The sequence below is a fragment of the Giraffa tippelskirchi genome, chromosome 7, assembly GCF_054371585.1.
Source record: "Giraffa tippelskirchi isolate mGirTip1 chromosome 7, T2T-mGirTip1v1.2.pri, whole genome shotgun sequence".
NCBI lineage: Eukaryota > Metazoa > Chordata > Mammalia > Artiodactyla > Giraffidae > Giraffa > Giraffa tippelskirchi.
This window is the reverse complement of record NC_137281.1, coordinates 105784448-105809769: the sequence shown is the minus strand read 5'-3', so window position 1 is coordinate 105809769 and position 25322 is coordinate 105784448. Positions and strand designations below refer to the sequence as shown.

At 35.2% G+C, this 25322-nt stretch overlaps 1 protein-coding gene across 6 annotated transcripts in view; it reads right to left on the bottom strand.

Annotated features, from left to right (window-relative positions):
• The window catches only part of ATL1 (atlastin GTPase 1), an 82973-nt gene that overhangs the window by 31680 nt on the left and 25971 nt on the right, over positions 1-25322 (bottom strand). For 3 of the 6 annotated variants that reach the window (XM_081511299.1, XM_081511300.1, XM_081511304.1), the window contains exons 3-7: positions 15062-15309; positions 13002-13136; positions 12454-12558; positions 4849-4899; positions 2591-2647 (exon numbers count right to left, since the gene is read on the bottom strand). In XM_081511299.1, coding sequence (XP_081367425.1) covers positions 2591-2647; positions 4849-4899; positions 12454-12558; positions 13002-13136; positions 15062-15309 — 596 coding nt within the window. Of the gene's footprint in view, positions 1-2590; positions 2648-4848; positions 4900-12453; positions 12559-13001; positions 13137-15030; positions 15310-25322 lie in introns of all 6 variants that reach the window. The other 3 variants (XM_081511298.1, XM_081511303.1, XM_081511302.1) reach the window with 3 other exon arrangements.

The following is a 25322-nucleotide window of genomic DNA, read 5'->3' as shown; positions in this document are numbered from 1 at the left end:
TTTTAAGTCTTTATTGAATTTTTTTCAATATTGCTTATGTTGTTTATGTCCTGGTTTTTTGGCCTTAGGGCATATGGGATCTTAGCTCCCTGACCAGGGATCGAACCTGCACCCTCTGCATTGGAAGGCGAAGTGTTAACCACTGGACCAGAAGGGAAGTCCCTGCCTAAATTTTAAATTAAGTTCAGTTTATCATTTTTTAATGGTTTGGGATTATTTAAGACTTTTTTTAGAATAGTAAAACTGAGAGGAAGGTACAAAGATTTGCCATAAATATACCACCTGCCCTGACACATGCATAGCCTCTCCTACTATCAACATCACTCACCAGAATAGTATCTTTCTTTAAACCAAGAATAAAACTACATTGATATCATAATCACTCAAAGTCTATAGCTTATTTGAAAGTGAAAGTCGCTCAGTCGTGTCTGACTCTTTGCGAACCCATAGGAATAGTCCATGGAATTCTCTAGGCCAGAATACTGGAGTGGGTAGCCTTTCCCTTCCCCAGGGGATCCAACCCAGGGATCGAACCCAGGTCTCCTGCACTGCAGGCATATTCTTTACCAGCTGAGCCACCAGGGAAGCCCAAGAATACTGGAGTGGGTAGCCTATTCCTTCTCCAGGGGATCTTCCCAACCCAGGAATCAAACTGGGATTTCCTACACTGCAAGCGGATTCTTTACCAACTGAGCTATCGGGGAAGCCCATAGCTTATCTTAGGGTTCGCTCTAGTGTTGTTAATTCTATGAGTTTGGACAAATGTCATTATATATAGTGACATATATCCATCATTATATCTGAAGAGTATTTTCACTTCCCCCCAATTCCTCTGCGCTCTGCCTGTTCACTTCTCGGCCCCTCATGCTGCACCCCTGGTGCACCCCAAACCACCCCAAAACAATCTCTTCATTGTCTCTATATGTTTGCCTCTTCCAGAGTATCATATAGTTGGAATCATACAGTGTACAGTCTTTTCAGATTGGTTTCTTTTGTTTAGTAATACGCATTTAAGATTTCTCTATGTCTTCCCTGGTAGTTCAGATGGTAAAGAATCTGCCTGCAATGTGGGAGACCTGGGTTCAATCCCTGGGTTGGGAAGATCCCCTGGAGAAGGGAACGGCAACCCACTCCAGTATTCTTGCCTGGAGAATTCCATGGACAGAGGAGCCTGGCGGGCTATAGTCCGTGGGATTACAATGAGTTGGACACGAATGAGTAAACACTTTATGTCTTTTTGTGGCCAATAGCTCATTTTTTTTTCTTGTTGAATAACATTCTGTCATCTGGATGTACCACAGTTTGTATATCTATTCAGCTACTGAAGGACATCATGATTGCTGTCAAGTTTTGGCAATTATGTATAGAGCTACTACAAACATCTGTGTGGAGATTTTGTGTGGATGTAAGTTTTCAACTCCTTTGGGTAAATATGATCATTGGATTGTATAGTAAGAGTATCTTTAGTTTTTTTGTAAATCACCAAACTATCTTTGAAAGTGGCTGTACCATTTTGCATTCCCGCCATAAATGCATGAGAGTTCCTGTTGCTCTACAGCCTCATTTGCAGAATATGTGATGTTGTCAGTGCTTTGGAATTTGGCCATTCTCATAGGTGTGTATTGGTTCCCTTGCCAGTTTTTGATGGGCATCCAATTCTTAACTGCAATACTTCCTTGCACATTCTATACATTAATCCCTTGTTGACTTTTGACCCTGTTAGTACCTTCTTCCAATCCAGTCACTTTGTTTAGAGTCTTCTGATAAACAGAAATACTCTATTCTGATGTAGTAATATCCATCAATTTTTCACTACATTTTTTGCTGGGGGAGTCTTAGTGAATAAACGTTTCTTCACACTAGTTCAGAAGGATATTCTCCAATATTTTATTCTATTAACTTTATAGTTTTAAATTTCTTATTTAGTTTTTTAATACAATTGGGGAATCCCTTCCATATATGGTGTTCAACAGAAATTCAATTTTTTTTCTTCAAAAAGTGAATTAGTTTTTTTAAACCCTAATTTCCCACTGGTTTATGATATGACCACTAATTAATGCCAAGTTTCCCTATATAGAGAGAGATTTCTGAACTCTATTTAGTTTCATCAGGTTTTTTTCCTCACATCTGTGCAGAATCGCACCATTTTCATTGCTGTGGTTTTCTAGTATGTATCCAATCCTCCAATTTGGATTTTCTTTTTAAAAACTGACTTAAAAGAGAACTTAATTTTTCTAGATATGTCATAGAAAAGTTATAGAAAAATGTGTTGCATTTCTCCAAAAATCCTGTTATAATTTAAATTGGAATTGCACTGAGTTTATTGGTTAATTATATAGTATGATATAATAATACTATATCTCTCTGGCTTATATAAATTTTTCTTTATGATCTTTAATGAAATTTTGAAAATATTTTCTCCATAAAGGTCTTTATATTTTAGATTTTTCTACTTAAATGTCAAAGCTTTTTTTTTTTTTTTTTGCTATTGTGAATGGAGAAAGAAACATGACTCTCTCAATTAATATACCTGGTTATAGTCTTCAGGAAACTCTAATAAAGAATTTATCATCATTTAATACCCACTCACCTGAAATGGCTTCAGAAACGTTTCTTCCATTGCCAGCCTGCCATATTCAGTGAAAAGCTACAAGGAAAATCACACACCCGCACACACACACACGTGCACCCACATACATAAAGAGAGAAAACTTCAGTATCTTCTTGGCTTTCTTTCACTAATTTTTTTCTTTAGCTGTAACATAACACTATATTATTAAGACTGCAATAATCATTTTAAGTAACTAAGTATTAGATTAAGTAGAGCTACAGTAATCATATATTTTAAAATTAAGGACATAGAGTGCATTTTAAAATGAAGTTTCCATTTTAAAGATAGCTTCTTTTATATCTAGAATGTAGGACAATTTTTTTGTGGGGAAGATAAGGGACAAACAAACACGTGAAATGACCTTTCAAAGCAAAACTTGCATAGATTAGACCAGAGAGCTATAAACTAAGTGGGATAATTTACAAAGATTGTTGCCTGAGGTAATGGCACAATGGCCTTGATTATTACAAAGGCATACAGGTGTTTGAGTAAGCTCCGGGAGATAGTGAAGGACCGGGAACAAAGCCTGGCTTGGAAGTCGCAAAGAGTCGGACATGACTTAGCGACTGAACAATAACAACAGACATTTGGTTTAAAAAGTGAAGAATCAAATAAACCACCTTTTATTTTTTATCGCTCCCAATTGAGAGGTACCATATCATTTTGTTTCGTCAAAAATGTAAGGTTTTAGAGAACAAAGACTTGAGGGGGTGCCTGTGATTGGGCCTCTGGTGAGGGTTCTGTTCTGACTGGCCAAGTGGGTTTCCCGAAATGTACAAAGGAAATGCCATGTCATCACACAAGAGTAGCAAACTACAGAGGCATCTCAGAGTTGGGGAAGGATGCTGACACAGAGGACTTCCCTCCTTTGGCCTTTTAGAATAGCCCCCAAAGTACCACATTGCCTCTCCCGTGAAAACTGTGGGAATCTAGAAAGCAAATGATAACAACTAGGTATCTGATTATAGTAAATAAATGAAAGTCTGGAATATTATATATAAAAGCTGGTCTGGGGATCAGAATCATTACTCATTTTCATCAGAATCATATACTAACATAATTTGAACTCACAGTCTTTTCTGAGAAAGAATGAGGTGATGTCATTTACATGAAAAATGTTTTAATGATCTCAAAAAGAGACTGATTACTTACTCAATGTCACAGTCCAAAATCAGTCCTTTTTTAGAAATCTTAAACAGGTATTGGACAGTGCCATGTCATTAACTGGCTAGGTTATGACACCCACCTAAAGAAGCAGTTGTACTCACTCAAAGAAACATCTAACAATTATTCAGCATATCGTCTATTTTTCATAATTGATCAGTGTGATGTGCCAGAAACATATTTGGGAGTAATGCTAGATGTGAACTCCAAATAATATTTCCAGCCTCACAGATCACCCTGTCCTATTATCCTTTGTTATCTGTTACTCTGCATAGGGCCCTTATTGCCAAAATAATATATTAAAAGCAAAATTTTCTGTAAAATATGCAGAGGGAAACTATCAGAGAAACAATAGGTTTTTCTATTAATATGTAGCTAATAATAACACGAATTGAAAGAGAGTAGAGAATGTGACAGAGATGAGAACTACCTTTAGGAAATATCTAATCTTCTACTAATTTGAGATTTAAATGCTGCCTGGAGAGTAAAAGAAACACCAAGTCCAATCAGATGATCAGATTTCTATTCCCACTCTGTCACTAATTGGCAACTCTTTCTTTTTCAGAAACAATTTCTCTTTCATAAAATATTAAGGATAAGTTAGGTGTCACTGAGGTTTCTTTCAGATCCAAAATAGAATTCTATGAGTTACCATCAGGTGGTCACCCATAGCTATAAAGTGGTCCACAGGAAAAAAATCTGGCATATAACTGATATTATACTAACAATTATTAAATCCTTGACCATAAGACTTCAACTTCACATTTTGGGCCATTTTTAAACCAAAGGTTCTCTCTCCACTCTAACGTGCCATATATGTTCCCATATACAGGGTCGACAAGCAAGTAGCTTTACTGAAACAAAGGACTCTGAAAACTGAATTAGAAAGAACCTAAGCATATAGGGTTAGAACAAGAAACCTGGAAATGTGACAACTTCCATTTGGTTATGTTTTTAAATCTTTCTGACTGTTACATTCTCCAAATACAAGAAGGCCTGACAAAATCTTAAAGTTCTGCTATACATGCCCAAAAGATTACCAGATATACAAAAGAGACTATAAATATTGTTACCTGAAGGTGCTGAAGATCATCCTCTTGGACATTTTGAGATAAGTTATAAACCTTGATTAAGAAATAAAATCAAAATGAGAAAATAATTAGCAACATACTAAGCACTTATTTTGCTATTCTCTATTTTTGAAATATCGATTATCATAAAATCATTCTCTCATGTATATTCTTCTATAATGATATTTGTAAGACCTTGAGAGAGGAGAAAGAAAGCCTGAGAGACAGTAAACAATGCATTAACACAATGATCATAAAACTGTTTCAGAAATATAGTAGCCACCTGTTTTGGAGGCAGAATGTTAAAATTATTTTATGAACCTAATTCATCAATTAGTATTAAAATAATCATTCTTACAAGCTTACCAAAATAATAGCAATCTGGATCTTAATGACCCATATATAAAATTTTGTCTTCAAAAACTATATTGGCTTCTTTACAATCAATTATTTAAGTCTATAGAAAATTTCATCACAAGGAGTTCTGAATATCTTGCTTACATCCTCAAACACATGTTTTATTGCTTCATGAATAGATTAAAGTGAAACTTTTTTTTTCCCCTGAGAAAGAGGATAAATATCAGTAACTTCAAAGAAAAGTTAATGATTTTTGTTTATGTACTGATACAAACAGTATACTTTGTGTACTTTTTTCAATAACAGATCACTTCTCAGATAATAATAATAGTTATTACTAAGGACTTAGCAGATTTTTCAGTGAAAATATTTAATATCTACAGGAAAATATAAATAATAAATATTTAAAAGGCAAAAATCTGTTTTTAATTGACTTGTTAGAAGGTAGATATTAAGTCAGTATTTTAAAGGTTAATTAAATTAAGAAGTATATTTTTAAAAGTTAGTCAATCTTACGGCTACATCAATGAATAGATCATTCAGACAGAGAATCAACAAGGAAACATCGGACTTAACAACACATTAGATCATACTGACTGAACAGATACATAAATATCATTCAGCCAAAAAGCAGCAGGATATACACACTTCACAAGTGAATATGAACCATTCTGGAGGACATGTCAGGTCACAAAACAAATCTTAATAAACTCAAAGAAGAATGAAATATCAAAGCAGCTTCTCCAACCACAATAGTATGAGACTAGAAATTATTCACAAGAAAAAAAATGGGGAAAAAATCAGGAAAATGTGGAGATTAAATAATGTGCTACTGAATAACCAATGGATAGTGAAAGAAACAAAAGGAGAAATTTAAAAATACCTAAAGATAAATGAGAGCAGAAATACCACATATCAAAATCCATGAGATGTAGCAAAAATGCTTCTGAGAAGGAAGTTCAGAGCAATATGGCCTACCTCAAAAAATAAGAAAATTCCCAAATAAACAATCTAATTTTACACCTAAAGAGACCAGAAAAAAGAACAAAGCCCAAAGTTTGTAGAAGGAAGGAAATAATAAAGATGAGAGCAGAAATAAAGAAAATAGAGATTAAAAAACAATAAAAATATCAGTGAAACTAAAAGCTAGTTGAAAAGACAAATAAAATCAATAAGTCATTAGCTAGACTAACCAAGAGAAAAAGAAAGAGGGCTCAAATAAATAAAATCAGAAATGAAAGAGGAGAGATTACAACTGATACCACGGAAATATAAAAGATCATAAGAGACTACTATGAACAGTTATATGTCAACAAATTGGACGACCTAGAAGAAATGGATAAATTTCTAGAAACATGCAATCTCCCAAAGCTGAATCATTAAAAAAGAAAAATCTGAATAAACTGATTACTAAAAAGGGATTGAAATAGGAATCAAAAAGCTCCCAACAAACATAAACCCAGGTCCAGATGGCTTCAATGGCAAATTCTATACAACATTCAAAGAAGATTTAATATCTATCTTTCTAAAAACATTTCAAAAAATTGAAGAGGAGGAAAAAATTTTCAAATCCATCTTATGAAGCCAATGTTATCCTGATATCAAAACCAGAGAAGGACACCACAAAAAAAGAAAACTACACCAATATCCCTGATGAATATAGATGCAAAAATCCTCAACAAAATATTAGCAAACTGAATCCAACAATACATTAAAAGGTAAACAAACCAGAATAAGATACTACCTCCTACCTGTTAGAGTGGCTATTATTGAAAAGATAAGGAACAATTACATGTTGGAGAGGATGTGGAGAAAAGGGAACCTTCATATACTGTTAGTAGGATTGTAAATTTGTGCAGCCACTAGGGAAAACAGTACGGAGATTCTTAAATAAGTTAAGAACAGAACTACCATATGACCCAGCAATTCCACATTTGGGTATTTATCTATTCAAAAAGATATATGCACCCATATGTTCAATTTATCACTATTTACAATAGCCAACATACAGAAAGTCCTTATGTGTCCAACAATGGATGAATGGATAAAGAAGATGTAACACACACACACACACACACACACACACACACACACACTGGATTACTACTCAGACATAAAAAGAAGGAAATCCAGCCTTTGTAACAACATGGATGGACTTTGATTATATTATGCTAAGTGAAATGGGTCAGATGGATAAAAACAAATACCACATTATTTTAACCATGTGGAATAAGGGAATGAATAAAATAAAAATGAACTAATAGAGATCAGATTAGTGGTTACCTGTGGACAGAGGGATGAGGGCTGGGCAAAATGGATAAAGGGGGTAACTGTGTGGCGATATGGTAACTATGTGGTCCACTGGAGAAGGGCATGGCAAACCACTTCAGTATTCTTGCCTTAAGAACCCCATGAACAGTATGAAAAGGTAAAAAAATAGGACACTGAAAGACGAACTCCCCAGGTTGGAAGGTGCCCAATATGCTACTGGAGATCAATGAAGAAATAACTCCAGAAAGAATGAAGGGATGGAGCCAAAGCAAAAACAATACCTAGCTGTGGATGTGACTGGTGATAGAAGCAAAGTCCGATGCTGTAAAGAGCAATATTGCATAGGAACCTGGAATGTTAGGTCCATGAATCAAGGCAAATTGGAAGTGGTCAAACAGGAGATGGCAAGAGTGAACGTCGACATTTTAGGAATCAGCAAACTAAGATGGACTGGAATGAGTGCATTTAACTCAGATGACCATTATATCTACTACTGTGGGCAGGAATCCCTTAGAAGAAATGGAGTAGCCGTCATGGTCAACAAAAGAGTCTGAAATGCAGTACTTGGATGCAATCTCAAAAACAACAGAATGATCTCTGTTCGTTTCCAAGGCAAACCATTCAATATCACGGTAATCCACATCTATGCCCCGACCAGTAACGCTGAAGAAGCTGAACCTGAACGGTTCTATGAAGACCTACAAGACCTTCTAGAACTAATACCCAAAAAAGATGTCTTTTTCATTATAGGGGACTGGAATGCAAAAGTAGGAAGTCAGGAAACACTTGGAGTAACAGGCAAATCTGGCCTTGGAGTACAGAATGAAGCAGGGCAAAGGCTAATAGAGTTATGCCAAGAGAATGCACTGGTCACAGCAAACACCCTCTTCCAACAACACAAGAGAAGACTCTACACGTGGACATCACCAGATGGTCAACACTGAAATTAGATTGATTATATTCTTTGTAGCCAAAGATGGAGAAGCTCTATACAGTCAGCAAAAACAAGACCAGGAGCAGACTGTGGCTCAGATCATGAACTCCTTATTGCCAAATTCAGACTTAAATTGAAGAAAGTGCAGAAAACCACTAGACCATTCAGTTCAGTTCAGTTCAGTCGCTCAGTCGTGTCCGACTCTTTGCGACCCCATGAATTGCAGCACGCCAGGCCTCTCTGTCCATCACCAACTCCCAGAATCTACCCAAACCCATGTCCATCGAGTCGGTGATGCCATCCAACCATCTCATCCTCTGTCGTCCCCTTCTCCTCCCGCCCCCAATCCTACCCAGCATTAGGGTCTTGTCCAATGAGTCAACCCTTCGCATGAGGTGGCCAAAGTATTGCAGTTTCAGCTTCAACATCAGACCTTCCAATGAACACCCAGGATTGATCTCTTTTAGGATGGATTGATTGGATCTCCTTGCAGCCCAAGGGACTCTCAAGAGTCTTCTCCAACACCACAGTTCAAAAGCATCAATTCTTCGGCGCTCAGCTTTCTTCACCGTCCAACTCTCACAACCATACATGACCACTGGAAAAACCATAGCCATTCAGGTATGACCTAAATCAAATCCCTTATGATTATACAGTAGAAGTGACAAATAGATTTAAGGGACTAGATCTGATAGACAGAGTGTCTGATGAACTATGGACAGAGGTTCGTGACATTGTACAGGAGACAGGGATCAAGACCATACCCATGGAAAAGAAATGCAAAAAAGTAAAATGGCTGTCTGAGGAGGCCTTACAGATAGCTGGGAAAAGAAGAGAAGCAAAAAGCAAAGGAGAAAAGGAAAGTTATACCCATCTGAATGCAGAGTTCCAAAGAAGAGCAAGGAGAGATAAGAAAGCCTTCCTCAGCGATCAGTGCAAAGAAATAGAAGAAAACAACATAATGGGAAAGACTAGAGATCTCTTCAAGAAAATTAGAGATACCAAGGGAACATTGCATGCAAAGATGGGCTCAATAAAGGACAGAAATGGTATGGACCTAACAGAAGCAGAAGATATTAAGAAGAGGTGGCAAGAATACACAGAAGAACTGTACAAAAAAGATCTTCACGACCCAGATAATCACGATGGTGTGATCACTCACCTAGAGCCAGACATCCTGGAATGTTAAGTCAAGTGGGCCTTAGAAAGCATCACTACGAACAAAGCTAGTGGAGGTGATGGAATTCCAGTTGAGCTATTTCAAATCCTGAATGATGATGCTGAGAAAGTGCTGCACTCAATATGCCAGCAAACCTGGAAAACTCAGCATGGCCACAGGACTGGAAAAGGTTAGTTTTCATTCCAATCCCAAAGAAAGGCAATGCCAAAGAATGTTCGAACTACCGCACAATTGCACTCATCTCACATGCTAATAAAGTAATGCTCAAAATTCTCCAAGCCAGGTTTCAGCAATACATGAACCGTGAACTTCCAGATGTTCAAGCTGGTTTTAGAAAAGGCAGAGGAACCAGAGATCAAATTGCCAACATCCAATGGATCATAGAAAAAGCAAGAGAGTTCCAGAAAAACATCGATTTCTGCTTTACTGACTATGCCAAAGCCTTTGACTGTGTGGATCACAATTAACTGTGGAAAATTCTGAAAGAGATGGGAATACCAGACCGTCTGACCTGTCTCTTGAGAAACCTGTATGCAGGTCAGGAAGCAACAGTTAGAACTGGACATGGAACAACAGACTGGTTCCAAATAGGAAAAGGAGTACGTCAAGGCTGTATATTGTCACCCTGCTTATTTAACTTATATGTAGAGTACATCATGAGAAACGCTGGGCTGGAAGAAACACAAGCTGGAATCAAGATTGCCGGGAGAAATATCAATAACCTCAGATATGCGGATGACACCACCCTTATGGCAGAAAGTGAAGAAGAACTAAAGAGCCTCTTGATGAAAGTGAAAGAGGAGAGTGAAAAAGTTGGCTTAAAGCTCAACGTTTAGAAAACTAAGATCATGGCATCTGGTCCCATCACTTCATGGCAAATAGATGGGGAAACAGCGGAAACAGTGTCAGACTTTATTTTTTTGGGATCCAAAAGCACTGCAGATGGTGACTGCAGCCATGAAATTAGAAGATGCTTACTCCTTGGAAGGAAGGTTATGACCAACCTAGACAGCATATTTAAAAGCAGAGACATTACTTTGCCAACAGAAGTCCATCTAGTCAAGGCTATGGTTTTTCCAGTATTCATTTATGGATGTGAGAGTTGGACTATAAAGAAAGCTGAGCACCGAAGAATTGATGCTTTTGAACTGTGGTGTTGGAGAAGACTCTTGAGAGTCCCTTGGACTGCAAGAAGATCCAACCAGTCCATCCTAAAGGAGGTCAGTCCTGGGTTTTCTTGGAAGGACTGATGTTGAAACTGAAACTCCAATACTCTTGGCCACCTCATGCGAAGAGCTGACTCATTGGAAAAGACCCTAATGCTGGGAAGGATTGAGGGGAGGAGGAGAAGCAGACAACAGAGGATAAGATGGCTGGATGGCATCACCGACTCGATGGACATGGGTTTGGGTAGACTCCGGGAGTTGGTGACGGACAGGGAGGCCTGGCGTGTTGCGGTTCATGGGGTCACAAAGAGTCGGACACGACTGAGCAACTGAACTGAAATGAACTGATGTGGCGATAGATGGAAACTAGACTTATGGTGTGATCACTGTATATAGAAGGTGAACTATAATATTATATACCTGATACTTATACTTTAAAAAAAAACTAGTTATCATAGTTTATAATCATGACTTTCATTTTAAAGTTCTTTATAAAAAAATTCAGTCTTCCTTCTATCCATCCTTTCATTGTCCTAGCTACACATCATGCCTGATAATAATTGCCACATAATGATTGCCTGTTCACTAGGTCCATTCTCCCTACATGCTTATGATCTCAGCTTCGATTTACTCATCCTAACCACTCTGCCTTTCTACCTTTTAAAATTATTTTACCTTTCTTTAATGGTTTGTTTCTTGGTCACTATCTCTTCTTGCTCTTCCTAGTGAACAGAAAATATCTAAAAATTGTCTTAAAATTTTTATGCTGTGTGTTCTATGATCATAGTAAAAGTCTTAAGGGCTTTCAGGACAATTCATAAAGTGTACAATAACTTCAAAAACAACACTTAAAAAAGAGAGGGAGAGAAAAGGAGAGAAAGACATTTACTTTCCTAAATGCACCTTGTGTGTTAGTCGCTTGGTCATGTCCGACTCTTTGCGACCCCACAGACTGTGGCCTACCAGGCTTCTCTGTCCATGGAATTCTCCAGGCAAGAATACTGGAGTGGGTTGCCATCTCCTTCTCCAGGAAATGTACCTTAAGGTACTATAAAAAGTTGTGTGTGGGTGTGTGTATATATATATATATATAAATTTTTTACATTTAGAAATGTTTCTACTAGTATGTAAAACTAAATTTACATCTATAAATTTTGTATCATCAAATATAACTTAGAATAGGTGGTCACAATGTAACTACATACATTAAAATTATTGAGCTTGAAGTGAGTGAAGCCACTCAGTCTTATCTGACTCTTTGTGATGCCATGGACTGTAGCCCACCAAGCTCCTCCATCCATGGAATTTTCTAGGCAAGAGTACTGGAGTGGGTTGCCATTTCCTTCTCCAGGGGATCTTCCCGATCCAGGGATCAAACCCAGGTCTCCTGCATTGCAGGCAGACACTTTACCGTCTGAGCCACCAGGGAATTGTAGACTTTAAATAGAAAAAATTATCAATAAGATAACATTTTCTGATTAAAGTAGGCAATTTGAAAACTGATCAGAAATTAGATTACAGTAATTAAAAATAATTCTACTCTTATAGAAATCATAAGAACTGGTATGCTAATTGAGTCATATATATATATAATTTACATTTCTGTTGTTTGTCTCACTACCACATTTACATAGAAATACATATATTTATAATTTTATTTAAAGAAATATCCATCAAAATGGATATATTTTATTCCATACCTGAATTGAGCTGATCATTGTGCTAAGGGCAAATACTGTGGCTGAATCTCTCAAAGTTGACTGACTATCAAAGGTTCCCTGAGTATCCATCAATAGCACTGCAACCTGTAGGCAAGTAGAGTACATTATTGATATTTTATAGAACATGCAGGGCATTAGGGTTACCACAAAGTTAACACCATAAGGACTAAAGCAAACAATCAGCAATGAATATTTAATAGGTAATTTTTCACACATGCCATGAATGCCACTGAAAATAGAAATATTAATTTGCTGCTGAATACTGTAATGATTAATTTTCACTGCAAGCCAACAAAACATAAATAGCATTGCTAATTGATCTGCTGTTCTACTGTCCCTATGATTTTGCCTACTGTGATCAATAGCAAGGAAGCTGGGAACATGAAATAAGATGCTACCTACTTTCCTTTTAAACTTCATGTCAAATGATCAAAATTAGTTTTTAAAAGAGCATTTTTGAGGATCCTGAAAAGTGGTAACTGCTGGTAAGTGAAAACTCAATTTTCTTTAAGAAGTTCACATCATACCTTTTTACCATCAGGTTTATCGATAAGGAAGATTTCACTCCATATCTGGATTCCTGTGGTCTCTCGTTCAGACCCTCCTCTCCATGAAAAACCAGTCAATGGTTCATTGTGGTCTCCAATCCAATCAACTGATTCCTATAAATTAAGAAAGTCTATGATACTAAACTAGATATGTGGTACAGGTTCTTTAGGCATTTCCCAGGTGAGCAAACTCAGTGAGGGCATTCCAGAAACAAAGAAATAAAGGTATGAGAGAGAATATTATGTCAAGATATACACAATAATAATATACATAAATGCTTCTCTATTAGGGAAGGAAGGAACAAATGGCAGGAGGATAAGCACTTAGCAGTAGGTGCAGGACAACAAAATCAAATCTGTTAAACTTTAATTTGAGCAAATACTATTTAACATAAGCAATGTGAGAAGCATTATCAAGTATTTCATTCTAATGTTTATTTCACAATTAAAATTATGGTTATGCCTGAAACTACATAACCTGAAAGAATGGAAAGTATTCTAATTTTGTTCATTCAGTTTTCCTGCCTGTGTTAAGCAGTATACTAATACTGGTATGACAGAAATAGAAAATGGCAAGAATTTTGTTTGTTTTAAAAGCCTGAATGTATTTTGGTCATTCTGTTCTTGGTGTGTTTGGAGGCTAGAGATAGAAGTTAAAGTTAACATTACAAAGTTGTTCAAAAATATCTCACCTGTATAAAAGATCAGTCCAAAATGGATAATTATTATATAAATGCATAACACAAAGTTTCTTTGGGTAGTATGTCTATTCTGCCTCAACATCCATATTTGCATCTGAATTGCTATGGGTAAAAGGATAGACAAAAATACTGGTATGCTCTCAACTTCTAACTTTCTGTTCCCCAACTCCAATCTCCTATTTATCCTTCTGCTTTTGGTTGGTTGCATGCCCCTTAAAGCCTCTTTTCTACGCCACACTATTATTTCAAACGTTACCACAGTGTTGGCTGCCTTTGGGGGTGGGTTAAAGGTGAGAACTGAGTGGGAAAAGATAAAAGAACTTTGTGAGATTAACAGCAAGATACACTTGATAGGATTTGGGGCTACCCAGGTATTTACATCAGAGAAGGCAATGGCAACCCACTCCAGTACTCTTGCCTGGAAAATCCCATGGACGGAGGAGCCTGGTAGGCTGCAGTCCACGGGGTCACTGAGAGTCGGACATGACTGAGCGTCTTCACTTTGACTTTTCACTTTCATGCGTTGGAGAAGGACATGGCAACCCACTCCAGCGCTCTTGCCTGGAGAATCCCAGGGACAGGGGAGCCTGGTGGGCTGCCGTCTATAGGGTCACACAGTTGGACACGACTGAAGTGACTTAGCAGCAGCAGCAGCAGGTATTTACATTTCCCCCAAAAAAGCAGATATACACTTCAGATGTAACTACAACAACAAATTTTACAACAAAAGAAAAAAACTAAATAAATACTAAAATACATAATGATGATGTATATTGAAATATTTATAGGGAAGAATACTGAAGTCAACAGTTTACTTTGAAATGAGTCAAAAATAATATCGAGTAATGGATTGAAACTGGGAAGAATAGCTGGATACAACAAAAGAGGTAAAGCAAGAATATTAATGTTATTGGTACAATCTAAGCAGTGCACATCCAGGTATTCACTGCAAGGTTCTTTTAGCTTTGCTGCATGTATGAAAAATGTCATAGTAAATGTTGGGCACAAAATGATTATAATAAAAATTATGACAAAAGTTATTTGACATTTTAAACACTAACATGTAAAGTTTATAACTGTATCACTGTACTTGTCTATTTTCAAAAGAATTTTTAAAAATGTGTTATGTTCTAAGAGAAATGTAGCAAAGTGGCTTCAGACAAAGTGGCCTATATAGTTTGGTTCCCAAAGCACCAGAGTTGGAATGGTTACACGATAGCATTTTTAAACTAGTTCATCTTTAGGGAACATAATAATGGAAACACTGGACACTACTACTAAATAAAAACACAAAGGGATAGAAGCACAGAAACCAGAAAACTTTTTAAACTTCCCTACCTGGTTATACATGAATCTCAACATGAAGTCCATTAGGAAGGATTTTCCTTTTCTAAATGCTCCAGCAACAGATACAGCGACGACTTCCTTGTCCCTGACAGCCTCTGAGAGAAGGATCCGATTTAGAGCAGTTTCATCTAATTCAAAGGAATGGTCATCTTTGACAATGAGGACTTGGACTGGTCCTGCCTTTTTCACTGGCTCTTCCTCCTCGGAGCTCCATTCATATGTCTTTTCTGAAAACCCACCTGTTGAATAAGATAAGAATTTATTCAGAAATCATCTCAGAACACAGGAAATGTGTATGTACCTCTTGACTCTCAAACATCTGAAACAGGGGCACAGTGGAATTTGTTGTTGTTCTGTCGCTAAGTTGTGTCCAACTCTTTGAGACCTCATGGACTGTAGCACGCCAGGCTCCTCTATCCTCCACTATCTCCCAGAGTTTGCTCAAATTTATGTCCACTGAGTCGGTGATGCTATCTAACCATCTCATCCTCTATTGCCCTCTTCTCCTTTGGCCTTCAATCCTTCCCAGCATCAGGGTCTTTTCCAGTGGGTCAGTTCTTTGCATCAGGTGGCCAAAGTATTGGAGTTTCAGCTTCAACATCAGTCCTCCCAGTGAATACTCAACATTGATTTCCTTTAGGATAGACTGGTTTGATCTCCTTGCTGTCCAAAGGACTCTCAAGAGTCTTCTCCAGCACAGTTTGAAAGTATCAAACTGTGGTGCTCAGCCTTCTTTTTGGTCCAACTCGCACATCCGTACATGACTACTGGAAACACCATAGTTTTTACTATACGGACCTTCATCGGCAAAGTGATGTCTCTGCTTTTTAATATGCTGTTGAGGTTTGTCATAGCTTTCCTTCCAAGGCATGTCTTTTAATTTCATGACTGCAGTCACCATCCACAGTGATTTTGGAGACCAAGAAAATAAAATCTGTCACTGCTTCCATTTTTCACCCTTCTATATGCCATGAAGTGATGAGACTGGATGCCAAAATCTTAGTTTTTTAAAGGTTGAATTTCAAGCCAGCTTTTTCAGTCTCCTCTTTCACCCTCATCAAGAGGCTCTTCAGTTCCTCTTCGCTTTCTACAGTGGAATTAGAAATGTTTCTTTTATTGACATATATGCTGTCGATTACATTATATCTCAGAAAAGACTTACAGCTCACCTTTCTCATCAAGTGGTCAAATCAAATAGAATTTTATTTTTAAGAAAGCTCTAAATCAGTGCAGAGATCTCTTTATTGAGTGAGAAAAAAAATCAAAGCAAAGGCCTCTACTTTTGGAGCACAAGTATAAAATAGCTTTAGTTTACACTTCATCCCTTAGAAATAAGTTTAATTATTCACATTAAGGATTCTTGTAACACTTTTTAAAGCTGAACATGTGTAGGAAGAATGTTCTACATGTTTCTACATGTATGTAGAAATACACAGAGGGACTCAGAATCACATATCCTAAAATTATACTTTGTAGCAATGGAAGTTACAGATAATTAAATTGGGTAGGGCCAGATTACAGAAGCCCTTCAAATCCATGGCAAAGCAGTCTGGATATAATTCAGTCAGAAAATAAAAAGCTTTTGAAAGTTAACTTTGTGTGGAGATCTTATAAAAAAGGTGGGTGACTTTGGGAAATGACTAAACCTCTTAGTTTCTTCATCTGTAAAACAGAACAGGTACTATTAACAGTATCTATTTAATAGAGTTGTTGGAAAGATGAAGGGAGTTACTACATGTAAAGTGTTGAGAACAAGGCTGGGCACACAGCAAGCTCATAAAGGTCAGCTATGATCATCATCACTACCACTACCTTGGGATTATAAATTGAACTAAGTATTCTTGGAAGAAGTTTCTGCCTATTTTCTATAAATTTATGTGTGTTTGTGTATGTGTGTGCATGCATATGTGTTTTCAAAGTTTTGTATTTAATTGTCAAAAATGCTATTGCTGACAGAGGTCCTATTTTAGAAATCATCCCTAATATATAAGAATGTCAGAACCCTAGACTTTGGCATTTGTAGTATATTATAAAACAACTTCAATGTGTCAAGTGATATATTCTTAGATCCGTAGCCTTTTTAATGTACCTTCATAATGTCCTCCCACTTTGACTCCAGGGTTAGCTAAGTGATTTGTTTTATGACACAGCAGAGGATGTGAGACATGACGCAGCAGAGGCTCAAAAGAGCACTTGTGTGTTTCCATTTTGCTCTTTCACCTCTGCTGTTCATCATGAGAATGTCCCTAGACTAGTCTGCTGCAGGATGAGAGCCACTTGAAGCAGAGGCACACTGCCCAGTTCCAGCCAGGGCCCCCAGCAAGCCAACCCCCAGCCAGGTGAGGAAGCCCAGTCACGATGAACAGATTTGCCTAACAACAATTTCAACATGTGATCAATAAATGCCATTCTTCTATGCCCCTGAGGTTTTCTGACCATTTATTATGCAATATAACAGCAATAAATAACTGATACAGCCTACAACCCCTTTCTTTAGAAAGGCAGTATAGTGTAGTGGTTAAAAACACAGGCTCTGGAACCAGACAGCCAAGATTCCAATCAAGACATCCCCATTTCTTAGCTGAGCAACCTTAGGCAAGTTATTTAACCTCTTTGTGTCTATCTCATAAAGTTGTTGTGAATTAATATACACATGTAATACACTTAGAACTCTGGCTGGTGTATGTATTAATATATGTTGTAAGTATTATTACAGACTTAGGAAACTAGAGTCAAATATGTAACTGGCCTTGCCCAAGAAAAATAGGTAAAAATTCCTGTATCAGGCAATCTACCACAGATGCTTTCTTGTGTTATTTATTTATTTCAATACTCCAGCAAGTTATTTATTATTATCTGTATTTTTGATATATGAAGAAATTAGGAATTGGCTTAAATAACTTTTTCAAGATCATACATACTAGCGTTCACACAGTAACTGTCAATTTGGGATTAGATCCCAGATTGATTTTAGTGGGCACAACTTCCAATTTTAATGCAAGTGTCTCCAATATCTGAGGTCACATTTGTTCTAATTGATGTGGTCTGATAGATACATTTTATGTGATCAGGTTAAGGAAGTTCTCTTCTACTTCTAGTTTACTATTGATTTTTAAAAATCATAAATGGAAAAATGAATTTTATCAAGTGTCTTCTCTGCAGCTATTGAGATGACCATGTGGTTTTTCATCTTTAATCTATTACCTACCTAAGTCGCTTAGTCGTGTCTGACTCTTTGCGATCCCATGGACTGTGGCCCACCAGGCTCCTCTGTCCATGGAATTCTCCAGGCAAGAATACTGGAGTGGGTTGCCATGTAGTGAGTAATATAACTTTTCACTTTTGTATAAATCTGATATTTTCAGGGTGCAGAATATTAATTATACACTATTGGATACAGTTTGCTAAATTTGTTTAGGATTTATATAGCTATATTTATAAATGAACTTGAGCAAACTCCAGGAGTTAGTGATGGACAGGGAAGCCTGGTGTGCTGCAGTCCATGGGGTCGCAAAGAGTCAGACACAACTGAGCAACCGAACTGAACTGATTCATAAATGAGTTGAGTCTATGACTTTCCTTTCTCATCTTGTCTTTGACTGGTTTATTAACAAAGTTACATTGGCTTTACAAAATGAATTAGCAAATTCTTCCTTTTCTATCTTCAGAAAGAGTAGTAAAGGATTAAATAGTTTTATAACATTTTGATAGGACTTGCCTATAAAACTATCTGGGTCTAGCATTTTCTTTGTGAGATAATTTTTATTAATACTTATGAATACTTATTAATAACAATTTCATTAATACTTATGATGCTATAATTATATTAGTAGTAATAAAGCATTTTATTTCTTCTTGAGAAACTTTTGGTACATTATATACTTCTAGGAATTTTTCTCCATTGTCTAAAAGTTCAGACAATATATCAAAAAAGACAAAGATGTGAACTGTATCATTAGCCAACCTGACCAACTTGACATCTAATAATTGCAGAATCATGCATTTTTAAAGTTCATATGGGGCATTTACCAAATAGACCATGTACCAGTCCATAAATCAGATCTCAGCAAGCTTCAAAGTATTAAAATAATATATGTTTTCTGACAATAGAGAAATTAAAATAGAAATCAGTAACAAGAGGATATTTAGAAAATTCCTAAATGTCTGGAAATTAGCAGTAAATTTTTAAATAACCTATGAATAAAAGAAGAAATCATAATAAATTAGAAAATGTTGTACACTAAATGATCTAAGGAATGTTCTAATCCATTCATCAATTTGTCTGTCTACAAATTGATGCAGCAATACTACATTAAATCAAAACAGCTTTATGAAAAGTCACTATAAATAGTGGGCAAACCCCTCCTAGTTTCTAATTATTATTGTTTGTGGCTATTTTGATCCTTTCCATATGAATATTAGAATCAATATGTTAGTGTGTAGTATCTTATTTATAAAGAAGTAGAGAAAATATGACATGTTAGAATCTTGCTTAGAGGAAATTTATACCTGGAATGTATTTAGTAGAAAAATGTTTGAAAAATCATAATCTAATATCCATCTCAAGAAGAAAAAGAATGGCAACTAAATGCAAAGAAAAGGTAAGAAATAATAAAGATAGTATCAGAAATCAATAAACTAGAAGTAAAGATCAAGATTAATTCAATAATCTAAGACCACTCAAAGAAAAAAGAAAAAATCCCACAGATTATCACTATCAGATATTAAAAAAAGATATCACACAGATCCTACATTATATTTAAAAATAATATGAGGATATTATGAATAATTTTTGTTAATAAATTTGATAATTTTAATGAAATAGACAAATAAGTAATAACATCATTTATTTTAAAAACTACACAAGAATAAATATAAAATATAAATAATCTTGTATCTGGAAAATTAGTTAAATTCATATTTTAAAATTTTCATGCAATAACAAAACAAAATAAAACGCCAGGCTCAGTTGGTGAGCTTCCACGGTAAATTTTTCCAAATATTTAGAGAAAAAAATAATAGGCATTTTACACAAACTCTTCTAGAGAACAAAAATAAGGCACCATTCTCAACTTGTTTTGTGTTTTCATCAAAACTATCACACCAAAACATGTCAAGAATGTTTTAAAAAGGAAAATTTTAAGCCAGTGTCTCTTGAAGATTAAACTCAAAAAGTTCTAAAAATACATAGCAATTCAACTCCAGAGACAATAAAAAAATCTAATACATCACAACTACATGGTATTTATTTATTAAAGAAATTCAAGGTTAGCTTAACATTCAAAGGCAAGCAATTGGCTATATTAAGTAAAAGGGAAAACTATAATTTCAATAGATTCATAAAAACAGGTATAAAAATGTAACACATATTTCTGATTGAAAAAAATCGCTCAACAAATTAGGAATAGAAGGAAAATTCTCTAATCTGATCAATGGTATCTACAGGTATAGCTAAAATTATACTTAGTTTTGAAATAATGAAAGATTTCTCTGAAATTAGGGATCTGACATGGATGACTACTTCTAATTAGCATTACACTGAAAGTATTAGCCAGTGCAACAGGTAAGATAATTCACCAAAGATAAAAGGGCAGGAGAACAAGAAATCAAATATCATTATCTACAGATGACATGATTATGTATGCAGAGAATCCAAAAGAATATATAGATAATTAATAAATTTAGCAAAGTTTCTGGATATAAAGTTGATTTTTTATATGTTATATACTTGCAGCAAAAAGTTACAAAATGAAATTTAGAAAAGCACTCACAAATATATAGTCAGTTGACTTGTTCTTGGTCAATTAACTTTTTGTAATAGTTTAACTGGAATACAATTTGCTTACCATATAATTTATCCATTTAAAGGAAATAATCGATTTGATAGTTTTTAATAATTGTGCAAACTATCACCATGATTAGTTTTATAACATTGTGGTCACCTCCCAAAATACCCACATCCTTTAGGAGTCATCCCCATTCTTCCTTATCTACCTCCAGCCCTAGGCAACCATTAGTGTATCAAAGATTTGCCTATTTTGGACATTTCATATAAATGGAATCATACAGTAGGTGATGTGATCTTTTGGTGACTTTTCTTGATTTAGCATAATGTTTTCAAGGTTTATCCAGTATATGTCAGTACTTCATTTTTTATGGTCAAATAATATTCCATTGTGTGAATACACTATACTTTGTTTATCCACTCATTAGTTGATAGTCATTTAGGTTGTTTCCACTTTTGACTATAATGAATAATGCTGTTATAAACTTTATGTACAAGTTGGTATGTGTACACATGTTTTAATTTATCTAGGATGTTCAACTGATTTGTGACAAAGATGCTAAGGTAATTCAATGGAGAAAGAACAGTCTTCACAACAAATGGTACTGGAACAGGATATCTAAATGCAAAAAGTAAACCTAGATATATTACACTCTACACAAAATATTAGCTCAAAATGGATCACTAATCTTAAGGTAAGCCCAAAACTATTAAATTTTTGGAAGAAAATGTAAAAGAAAAGATTTATGACCTTGTATTAGGCAATGACTTCTTAGATTCCCATAGTTTTAGTCTCTTTAGGCTGCTATAACAAACTACCACAGACTGGTTAGCTTATATATAACAAATTTTTTTTTCACAGTTCTGGAGGCTGGAAGTCTGAGATTAGGGTGTCAGCATGGTCAGATAAGGACCTTTTATCAAGTTACATATTTCTCATTGTATCCTCACATGATGGGAAAGACTGCAGAGTTCTGTGGGATTTCTTTTCTAAGAGCATTAAATCCATTCATAAGGCTCCACCCCATTTCCTGATCACCTCGCAAAGGCCCTACTTTCTAACACCATTTCACTGGGCTTTTAGGTTTTTGACATATGAATTTTGGGGAGATACAAATATCAAGACCGTAGTATCCATAAAAGAAAAAATTATAAACTAGACTTCATTAATTAAGAATGTCTGCTTTTCAAAAGATATTATTTAGAAAATGAAAAGATAAGCCATAGACTTGGAGAAAATATTTGCATATCCTATATCTGATAAAAAAAACTTATAGAATTCATAAAGGACTCTCAAAACTCAATGATAATGAAGAAACAACCCAACTAAAAATAGGAAAGAGACTTGAACTAACACTTAACTAAGGAAAATATATGAATAAATTTTACTGTATATTATACCTTAAATTTTACTGTATATTATACCTTAATTTTTAAAACAATCAAACACTATTTACATATCATTATTAAACCTGATACATCTAGTAATATATGTGCTGGCAAATATTTAACAATCAGCTCTTAGAGGTAGGTGGGTGTGGAAAAGTCCTGATTTGTAGCATTTGCCAATTTCTGTGATATAAATACTACCACTATGACCCAATTCAATCTACTAGAGTGACTCACTGAGTGTGGAGCTGGGAAAAGATGTACCTGGTCAGCTCTTACGATCTAGTATGAGCTGACTCTAATGTACCACCGAAATCTAATGAAAGATATTTAAGACTTGTACAGAAAAATACAAAACATTACTGAAAGAGGTATATATGTGTTCTCAAATTAGAAGGGTCTCTCTAATAAATGTGTCAATGCTCCCCTGGATTCTTTGATAGGTTATAATACTGATCAAATTCTCAGCAATCTTTATAGTTGATTAACAAGCTTATTTCTTTCTTGTACAAATCCTTTATATGAAAATTAACTAGCTCATATGGAAAGGCTAAGAGCCAAAAACACAAAAACAACCTTAAAGACAAACAAAGTTGGGGGATTTACACTAACAGACACCAACAGATACTTAAAACTTACAATAATCAAAGCAGGGTGATATTGTCACAAGGATAAACAAGTAAACAGATAGAGAAGACCAGAGATTCCAGAAACAGACCCACAAATACACAAGCAGCTGACTTAAAACAATGTGCAACTGCAATAAATGAAGAAAGTATGATCTTCAATAAATCATGCTAATTCAACTGGATATTCATATAAGGGGGGAAAAATGAACTTTCAACTCTAGGTCTCACCATAAATAAAAATCAATTCTAAACAAATCTTAGATCTAAATGTGAAGTTGGAAAAGCAGACAAAGGACACAAACAAGCAAATAACAAAAACCATAATATCAAATGATTCCACACATGTGAAAAGATATTCATTCTCATTCAAGTGAAAAGTGAAAAAATAAATTGATACATTTTTATATAATAGATTTGTAAAGTTCAGAGATAATTCCTTTCATTAGCTGGGATGTGAATCTATATTCTCAGATACTGCAGGTGGGAATTTAAACGGACATAGCATCTTCAGGCAGCAATTTGGCACATAATTATCAAAAATACAAACATACATTCTCCTTGACCCAGCAATGCCATTTCAAAGAGTTTATCCTGCAGACAGACTCGTACATATTCAAAATACCAGAAGCAATGTTAATCTCCATCAACATGGGACTAATTAATAAACTATGATTCATTCGTCTATGAAGAATAAGGTAGTTATAAAGAATAAAGAAACTCATTTGAAACAATTGCTAATGTATATTATGAAAAACAATTCAAGGTATAAAACAGTGTGTATTGTATAATATGGTATCATTTGGGGAAAAAAGTGTGCAGGAGAGTGTGTTTGGCATGTTTGAGGAACAGCAAAGGGTGTATAGGTATCGGCAGCAGCTTGGGAACGGTATGAAGGGCCGGATTATGCAAAACAAGACAAGTTAAGATCTGAAAGGGTCTTGGACAGAGTGGATGTTGGGGGTGAGAGAAAGAGAAAAGGCATCAGTGGATGTTTGTATGTGATTATCCTCTCCAACTTGTAGGTGTGGATGCGATACATAACTTTGAACTTGTAGTTTAGATGTCCAAGGTCTTTGAAGAGCTACCAGTAGGCTTACTGAAGAGGAAGGAGATTATATATTAAGTATGATGTAATTATGCTGTAAAATAAAATAAATATCTGAGTTATGACTTTAAAATAATGAGGCAGTTTATGGGAATAAGTCTCATTACAATGTAAGCCAATTACCATATTAAATATTCCTTTTTGATTAGGAAACTTTTAAAAATACAGGAATATTTTGTTATTAATAGAAATGAATCTATGTAATCATAAATATATAATCATTAGTTTGTGTCTCATCTAAAGTTAAGAAAGACTTCCTAGCTGAAACCTACTGTACTATCTATATATATATATATATATATTAATGGTAATCAACATTTACATATAAAACTATTTAGATAAGCTAACCCAGATGTCTACCAACTGATAAATGGATCCAAAAAGTGTGGATACCCATACAATGAAATATTATTCAGCAATAAAAAAGGCTAAAACATGGATGAACCTTGAAAACACTATGTTAAATGAAGGAAGCCAGTCACAAAGGACCACATACTCTATGATTCCATTTATATGAAATGTCCAGAAGCGGCAAATCTATAGAGACAGAAAGTGGTTTAGTGGTTGCCAAGGGAATGGAAGCAGATTAGGGGGTGATGTCTAAGAGGTACAAATTTTCTTTTGGGGGCTAATAAAATGTTCTAAAATTGTGGTAATGAAGGCACAGCTCTGAATACACTAAAAAACCACTGAATTACACATCTTTAAATAGGTGAATTGTATGGCATATGAATTATGTCTCAAAATATTTTATTTATTTTTTATTTATTTTTTCCCAAAATATTTTAAAAACTATTTAGAAAAACTTAAGTTTCTGTAAAAGATAAAAAGAGGTCAAAATTGAAAAGATTGAAAATATCTGGAGAGCAGAGATTGCCTTATGTTTTGTAAAAACTTGTAACAGAAGCTTACACAGTAGGTACTCGATAAACATTTTTATGAATTTGATAGAAAATAACCAAAAGATATTAGAATATATAGTATAAGCAAGAACAACAGTTTTATGCTTGGTTTATTATTCACAACTATATTTTATCTAAGCAGTAAATATTATTCTTGTTCTGAAAGAATTCAAAAGTCCTCTGGAATATATGTCAAGTCTCTTTAGCACCAGATTTCTATCTTCTTATATATGTTTTGCTAAACTAAGCTTAGTTTCAATTCAGAGCACTATGTAAATCTTTAAAAGGCAGAAAACAGGTCAGAAGCAAATCAGATGGGAATCAGCATTTACTATGAATAATACAAATGTACAGCTTACAAGGAGAGAACCAAAAAATATGTATCATTTCACCTTTTTACATATTGAATCTTATATTCAGTAAAGGGGTTTTAGGGATTTTT